Source organism: Gymnogyps californianus, chromosome 5 (assembly GCF_018139145.2).
Source record: "Gymnogyps californianus isolate 813 chromosome 5, ASM1813914v2, whole genome shotgun sequence".
NCBI lineage: Eukaryota > Metazoa > Chordata > Aves > Accipitriformes > Cathartidae > Gymnogyps > Gymnogyps californianus.
Genome location: NC_059475.1, coordinates 17,393,720 through 17,401,783, shown reverse-complemented (window position 1 = coordinate 17,401,783; position 8,064 = coordinate 17,393,720). Strand labels below are relative to the sequence as shown.

Here is an 8,064-nt window from a genome sequence, read left to right as displayed (position 1 = left end):
CCCCACGGCAGGCTGGAAACCCGCTGGCTCCTCTTGGGTGATGCTCAAGAGCTGGAATTACTTGCTTTAATAAAGAGCCCCGGGCCTAAACTCTCCCCGGGGTGAGAGCTCTCCTCCCGGGCCAGGCTGGGCACACCTCGGGGCAGGCATCGGCTCCTCTGGCCGAGGTATTTGGGAGCTCGGAGCAGGGATCTTTCATTGCAGAAAGTCCTATTATTAGCTGGGGGCTGGGACAATGGAGGTCCCAAAGGCACCTGCTTTCATGAAAGCGAGAGAAAAGCCCATAAATCCTGGAGGATCCAGCTGCCTCACTCCGGGTATTGTTGGCTTTCATAAGGAAAGGGAAAAGCTATTTTTCTTTTCAAAAGGGGGGGAAAATCGTATTGAGTCAGCAGCCACTGATGTGGGCATGTAAAATAATCCCGTTCTGATTAAGCGATCACGGAGCTGGAGGTAATCAATGTTACTTTTACAGCCAGGAGCGTTTGGCAGTCGTGATGGGGGGGCAGAGAGGAGCGCTGCGGGGGCCAGGGGAAGACGATGGGGATAAACCCTGAGCCGCCTTCTCTTGGCTCCCTCCCCCCTCCGTGAAAGAGCATCGTTGAAGAGCTCATAGAGCCAGGGAGTGATGCTCTTGTGTCCCCTCACTCCCAACCCCCCACCCGCCAATTCCAGTGTCGGGGTGCAGCGCTCCACAGAGGTGACAGGGTGGGGAGCGGGGTCTGAAAGGGACAAATCCAGCCAGCTGGTCCCCATGCTGCTAGGACCCCTGTCCCCCTCCTGCATCCCTGCTCCCCATCTGTACTCTCCAGCACCCCAATACTTGCACCACCTGCAGCCAGGACCAGACCTGGTCTGTCCCCCCTGTCCCTGGGCAGCGCAGGGTTTGGGACCCTGAGCAGGGGGTGTGCCCTGACCCCATCAGGCTGTGTGCAGATCCCATGGCTTTAACTTGCTCCCTGGGGCCAAGGGGACAGGGTGGCCCCTGCAAACTGTCTTGAGTGCATGGTTGTGACAGCACTGCCACCAAAGCATTAATGCCAAAACGCTGGGTATTTTGTCTGTTGGGAGGGTTTATTTTGTCTGTTTGTTGTTTTTCTTTTTTCCTCTTTCATGGCAAGCTGGAATCGCTGCTTTTCCCAGCACTGTTGTGCATTTGCCCTGTAAATCATTGCTGGGCTTGGGCAAGAGATACCAGGAAGTGTTTCCTTGCAGTAGCCACAGCTTCGAGCTCCGGGTTGGGGTTTGATGGCCCATGCCTGGGGGGGGGGGAGCTTTGCATGCCCCGCCAAGGCAGGGGCGTCCCCTCAGTGCTGAGCTCGCCGAGGGCACTGTGGGGCTGTCGTCTGCATGCACCAGTCCCCCCCCCCCCCCAGGCTGTCCCTAAGTTGGGGAGGCAGCGGCCCCAGCCCCGATGTGGTGCGGGTGGGGCTGCCGCAGCACCCACAGCACAGCCGCGTCCTCGAGCGAGGGCAGATACAGCTTTGGTAAGAAAGAGGAAAACGGTTAAAAATAAATAAATAATCATAAAATGTGCTGAAAGGCCAAATGAAGGGTGCGTGCTCTCCTCACGCTTAGTTGACTCCAGCAACACTCAGAAACACTTGTTTTTAAGGGAAAGCAAGTCCTTTCCCCTCTGAATTGCACGCAAGCTTCGTGCCGCGGGGCGTGTAGATGGAAGCGCCCTCCCCGCGGCGGGGTCGTGCTCCGGGGGCGCCTGGCGCCCCGCGGCAAGGGAGGAGCCCCCCGGAGAGGCGCAGAGCTGGGCTCGGCTCCACCGCCCCAGCCACCCCCCCCGCGCTCCCAGCCACCCGAGGGCGTCTGCACAGCACACACCAAGGAGCCTTGCAGGGGTTTCCTGGCTTTTTTATTTATTATTATTGAAGTTGTGGCATTATTTGCAATGGCAGTGGTACAGACCGGCTCAGGAACCATTGAAACAGATTTGTCTTCAAGTAAAGTCTAAAAAAGATTTTGATTCATAGCTACATCTTGTGAATGCAAAACAAAAAAAAAATTCCCACTATAAAAATAAATTTACATTTTGTAAATAACAAAAGCAAATATAGTGCCCTTTGGCTTAACCAAAAGAAAAAAAAAAGACTATTGGATGTCAAAGTTATCCACATTTCTGACATAAATAGAAAATATAAGTTAGTATAACTCTTAAAAAAAGTTTTGTACAAATATACACTTGCTTTTTTCATTTTTTCTTCTTCCTTTTTCCTTTTTTTTTTTGCACTGAGAGCTCAGCAGAGATTAAACATTTCATATAAATGACTTTTAAAGCTTTACACTTCTGGCCAGTGTACTCACATTAGGCATAATACATTTCTATATAAAACGTAATACATTGCACAGTTGTACGTTAACACTGCTCCGTGCGCGGCCGCGGCCGGCGGGCAGGCGCTCCGGCTCCGCTCCAGCTCCCGGTCCGGGCGGGCGCGGGGGGGGGTCCCGGCTCGCCGCGCCGCCCGCCCCGGCCCCCGCGCCTCCGGGGCGCCGCGCCTCCGGGGGCGGCGCGCCTCTCCCCTGGGTGCCGTAGTGCAAAAGTCTAGCGAGGAACAAAAAGGAGAAGAAAAAAAAAATATAATCAGGAAAAAAAAGGGGGGGGAATAAAAGAGCGACGCAAAAAGCGCCTGGACACCCCCGCCCGCCCCCGGGGCGCGCCTCACCTGGCTCACCGGAGCCGCTTGCGGGGGGTCTGCTCAACCGGCACGGCGGCGGGGGGCGGCGGGCAGCCGGCGGGGCGCTCCGCCGCCGCCTTGGGCTCCGCCGGCCTTTTCCTCCTTGCGAAGAAATCTGGACAGGGGACGGAGAGGGAGGGGGTCCGTCAGCCGCTGCGGCGGGACGCCCACCGCCCCCCACGTCCCCCCCCCCACGCACCTGTGATGCGGGCCGTCGGGCCCCTCCGGCGGAGCCGCATGCCGCGGCGGCGGGGCGCGGCGCGGTTCTCCCGGCTCAGGCGCCCCCCGGGCCCCTTGCCGGCGGCGGGGGGCGGCGGCGGCGGGGAGGGGGGCGCCCGGCGGAGGGGGACGCGGCGCCGCCCCACCTGCAGCGTCTCCCGGTAGAAAGCGGGCACGGCGCCGCCCTCCACCTCCTCCCAGCGCAGGCGGCCGGGCCCCGGCAGCGGCGTGTCGGTGTGGAAGTTGTAGTCCCAGCGGCGCTGGTCGTCCTCCCCCATCTCCCGCAGGCGGTTCCGCAGCTCCCGGCCCAGCTCCTCGTGGTCCACCGGCCCGAAGAGGCTCCTGCAGACGGGGCTGCGGCCGTGCCCGGCCAGGGCTCGCCGGGCGGAGAGGCGCTCCAGGGCGGCGGCGCCGGAGAGGTGCACGTTGGACATCGCCGCCGGGGAGGACGCGGGGTGGGTGGGGTGGGATGGGGTGCGGTGGGCTGGGAAGGGGTGGGTGCCCCCCCGCCGTTCCTCGCCTCCCGTCCCGTCCGCGCTCCGGCCGGCCCTGCCTCCCGCCTCTGAGCCCCTGCCCCCGGCCGCCTGGCTTTTAAACCCCGCTCCCCGCGAGTGCGAGCAAAACAACCATTAGCATAATAGTATTTCCCTGCCATCGGCCCGCCGCGATTGGCGGGGACCCCCCCGCCGCCCCCCGGCCCCCGGCGGCAGCCCTCCTGCCCGCGCCCTCCATTGGCTGCGGCGGGCAGCGCCGCGCCGCCGCCGGCCGCATTGGCCCGGCTCGGCCCCGCCGCGGACCGGGGGGGCGGCCCCGGCGCTGGCCCGGCCCCGGGGGGCGGTGGCGGCGCTCCCCGCCCGCTGCCGGCCCCGCTCCCTTTGTCTGCCGGCGGCCGCGGCTCCGCCGCCGCTTCTTCCCCGGCGACTTTCGGGGTTCGTTTTTCCCCCCCCTCCGTGTTGCCTTTTCAGGGTGTAGGGGGTGGGGTGTGTGGTTTTCGGTTGTCTTTTTCGGGTTTTTAATTTTTTTCCCCCCGAGGAGTGTCGCCGGGAGGGTTTTCAGCATCCGTGAGGCGCGGGGATTTGGGGCAGGGGAGGTGATGCCTGTGGAGGAAAACGGGATCGTTTCTGGCTCGTTCTGGCGTTTTTATTACGCTGCTGCAAAACAAAGCGAGATGCTTGCAGATTTCAAAACAAGCTGAAGGCTATTTTTAAAAATAGGGCTTCTCAGCTGCATGGAAGTAATAAGTTGCAGCCATACTGAATAGAAATACATGAAAACCACAGCATTTTCCTCTCCTAACTTTAAAACCCACATAATACGTGTTTGTTCACTGCAGATGAACTAATCTCGCTATTGTGTTGCCAGGGATCAGCTGGCTTGTGCTTTACATTTTCTGCAGGTCACTGCAATCATTGCCTTTTGTTGTTTTGGGATGGAGGAGTATGAAAGGAAAGGGAGAGGGAGCATAATTGACACGGTGCTAAAATTGGGCCCAGAACATCATCGTAATTTTGATGCGCGCCTTGGAGGCTTGTTACCACAGTGAGCTTTTCATCTGCAAACAAGGGAAAAGATGGACCTTTCTCACTCTCTGCGCATTTGGGGACACCCTGGCTCTCAGTGTACCTATGGCTCTTGCCTTTGGGAAACTCGAACCCTTGAGCAAAGACAACTTGGATGGTATTATTCCCTAGAGGGAATAAAATTAATTTTAATTCCTAGGGTGGTGCTGGCTGTGCAGAGACTGCCCAGGTGCTGGCTTACTGCAGGGCTAGAGAGGTTGCAGCTTTAGGCCCTTTAGGGAATGGTGACTGCAGACAGGTGTCAGCTTCAAGAAGTGGGGCAATAGTCTTTGCACTCACGGAAAGCCCTTCCTTTCCCTCAGCTGGGCCAAAATAAGTCATCTTCCTCCATGCTGTTTCCACAGTCAGCCCACATCTGTGACGGAGCAGCCTTCCAGCACCGCTGAGGGCACTCGCTCCTGCCCTTGCCATGCCAGTGAGGAGCCTGGGGCAGCCAGGACAGCACCCACGGGCTCCCAGGTACTGCATCTTCAACGGTGCTCCCAGAGACCAGCCATGCCAGGAGAGACCAGCAGCACCCATGGTTTTGGACCCATGGACCTGGGGTTGGCCACGACTGGTGCAGAGGTGCAGAGAGGAGGTTGCAGCTCGGCTCGCTGCACAGGAAGGGTCTTTCCATGCTCAGGCTGATGAGCAATGAGATGCTGCGGCAGGTTTGATCTCCTGAAATAATTTTCTGACGTCCGTGGGGGCAGGTGGGCTGCTCAGCAGGAAAGGTCTGTAGCTCTGCGGTCGAGAGAAGATGACGCAGTGAATGTCTTCAGGGTGGAGATCCCTGCTTGCTTCCTGGGCAGGTGTAGAGTCATGCCTGGCAGAAGACTTTGCCGACCAATGGTACAGACAGACCGCTCTCATTTCACAAATAGTGGTAGCACAGGTGTTTTAGGATATGTGAAGGCATTTTTTTTAAAGATACCTGTTTAGATGTGGTGTTCTCAACAGATATCCTTTGTTTCCCATGTGAGCTGGACCACAACCTACCCATATGGTGATTTTAGATAAATATTACCACACTGTCCTTTGCTTCCCAAAATGGCCTTGAGGGTGGCCATGCAGAGGTCTCCTGGCCCAAAGGATATCATTCAGGGAGCAGGTCACAAGAAGGCTCTCCTGATTCCTCATCACTAAAAGCACATCATCTTAAAAAGCAGGAGGTGAGCATCAGTTAGCAAGGGTTCGGCCAGGGAGAGAAGGGGTGGGTCCCAGGCCAAGCTGGGACAGTTGGAGAACATGTTGAACATGGCACAGTGTTCAGCTGGGACTTCTCTCAGCAGCCATCAGACACACCTCTTGGGATGTAAGATGGGGTGGTTTTAGACACAAATGTGCTATGCGGAGAAAATGCCTTGAGTTCCCCGAGCAACCTGCTGAAAAAGTGCCCTCTATTCAAGACACAAGGCGAATGGCAATGGCTGTCCCCCCGCAGACAGGGGCTCTTTGTGAGGAGTCCTCATGAACCTGCTGCCATCCTCCCCCAGCGCCGGGAGAGGCCAGCGGCCGCCTTTCCTGTTTTCTGCCGCCTCGGTTTTATACATTCCTGCGACGCAAGCCGAGCAAGCAAACTTCCCTGCTATTTGCAAGATGTGGGCGTGCCCTCTGCAAAATCCACATCGTGGTCCTTCCAAACCGTTTTCAGAGGTTAGCCAATATTTATGCAGCGCTTGTGGGATGCTAGGAACTACGGTTTGAACGGGGAAGTATTTTCAGGGGTTGTCTCGTGTTTGAGGCCGCTTCACCTTCCAGCTCACCTGGGAGGTAAAGCAGCTCAAGTTTGAGGTTACCAGCTCTTTTTTTTTAGTTCGTCTTCCTCACTGTCAATGCTCCCCATCTCTTTGACTTTTTTCTTTGTCCCATTATACACTTATGTTTTAAGCTGGTGGTGATAGTCCTGGGGACTTTCCACTCACAGTCGCCAGTTCTAGCAGTGTCTGTGCTTCTCTTCTGTGTGGAGATAGAGAGCATCCAGCCCATTTGAGGAGGAAATACTGTCTGCACGGAGAGATGTTTTTAATTTAGTGAATCCGTGAACTCTAAGGCCAGAGGGGTATGTTATGATCCTCTAAACCAGCAGTTTGCCTAACATGAGCCACAAAATCTTACCCAAGAGCTCCCACCACCAAGCCCATTAGCTTCTTTAGAAATTCCTGCTCCAGAACACTGAGTGGAGTAATTACCGCTATGGTTAGAACAATGCCCCATAAGAATGAAACATTTTTGCTCAAAATATCCAAGTCATATCTGCTTATGTCAGAAAAAACAATGACTTTAACTAGCGTGTATTCCTGCTGGCTGCTCTGTTTCAAAAGGGTGAGGGGAGGGAAAGCAAACTCCTTTATGGCTTGTGCATCATTGCAAAGGGATTGCGATTGCAGGAGGTTTATTGCATTTGACTATTCCTGTTTGGAAAGAGTCCAGGTTGACCGACAGAGCCAGGGCTGAGTCTGATGGCTTGGCAGATAGGGGAAGAGAGGTCCTTGCACTGTAAACCGAGCAAGGAGTAACCGAGGAAATTTGATAAGAAGTTATGAAGGTAACAAAAGAGAGAGCCTTGGCGCTGTCGTTCCGATGGGGCTGGTTGTTGCAGAGCTCCAGGTTAACTTCTTCAGAAGAGAGGGTCTGGTGAGACGTTTGTGTATGGAGGCAAATGGGTCCCCATGACATGGTACCACGGAGGAGCACTCCTCTGTCTTCTGGAGAGTCTCAGGGTGAACAGCTCCTGCAGGAATTGTCCTCAGCGTGCTGCCAGACAAGCAAACCCGTTGTTGGGCCCCTGAGGCTTGCAGGTTTGTGCTTTGCTCCCTTCTCATTTCCTTTAATACACCATTATTGTATACACTCAACAATGTTTAACTCGGGATTCTTCAAATGCTGTGCGATCCACATGCGATTGCTTCATTTCAGAACATGTTATATTCCATAACTGCCTTAGCAGAGACACAGACCAATAAACATCGGTTATTTTCTCTCCCATGCACTTCTCTTTTATTATGTGTGTGATCACAAGCAATTTGCAGTTTTGCATTTATACCAGTGGCAGTTTTGCTTGGTACTTTGGAATCCTGCTTAAATAAACCAATTGCAATTAAAGTTCAAGTTAGCGCAGACTGCCCAAACTTCTCATTGAGGCCTTTTCACCAGCAAAGTGACGCTTCGAATTATTCAAGCTGGTGTACATTTAGAATTTTCCATTTCTTGACATGGTCATAAAAAGTCAAATTATTAGATGTGATAGCTAGGCAAAACCACACTAGTTCAGGGGTTAAAATGGGAAAAGATAATCTGAACAGAACCCTGAAAAAATTCTAGTAGTTTTGATTCAATTTGAATTGGTTTTTCTTGCATTCTCAAAAATATGCAAAAGGTAACATCTCAGAAAAATGCTTAATTTAATTTCCTTTAATTTTTTTAAAAATATTCTTTCTGTTCTTAGTTGTTAAAAGAAGAGCTAGCCTTGCTGTCCAGCTGCTGCACATCATTAGGGTAGCACAAAGGTAGCAGTGAATTTAGCCTAATCTATTGATGGACCTGCCAGTGCACCGGGGGCCATCACATTCTCTCTTCACACTCTTCTTTTGCTC

At 54.5% G+C, this 8,064-nt stretch overlaps 1 protein-coding gene across 1 annotated transcript; it reads right to left on the bottom strand.

The window, feature by feature from the left end:
* Nucleotides 1-2,500: 2,500 nt before the first annotated feature.
* Nucleotides 2,501-3,418, bottom strand: CDKN1C (cyclin dependent kinase inhibitor 1C). Its single transcript, XM_050897405.1, has 3 exons — nt 2,887-3,418; nt 2,676-2,802; nt 2,501-2,554 (listed from the first exon to the last, which is right to left on the bottom strand). The coding sequence occupies exons 1-2, from the start codon at nt 3,338-3,340 to the stop codon at nt 2,681-2,683; spliced, it is 576 nt and encodes a 191-aa protein (XP_050753362.1). The 5' UTR covers nt 3,341-3,418; the 3' UTR covers nt 2,501-2,554; nt 2,676-2,680.
* Between the last annotated feature and the right edge of the window lie 4,646 nt (nt 3,419-8,064).

What these genes read in the sequence shown, in the direction of transcription:
- CDKN1C (XM_050897405.1), bottom strand. Translation starts at nt 3,340, where the DNA reads ATGTCCAACGTGCACCTCTCCGGCGCCGCCGCCCTGGAGCGCCTCTCC. An exon ending in CCCGACGGCCCGCATCACAG is followed by an intron (nt 2,803 to 2,886) that starts GTGCGTGGGGGG and finishes TCCCCTGTCCAG; the next exon opens with ATTTCTTCGCAAGGAGGAAA.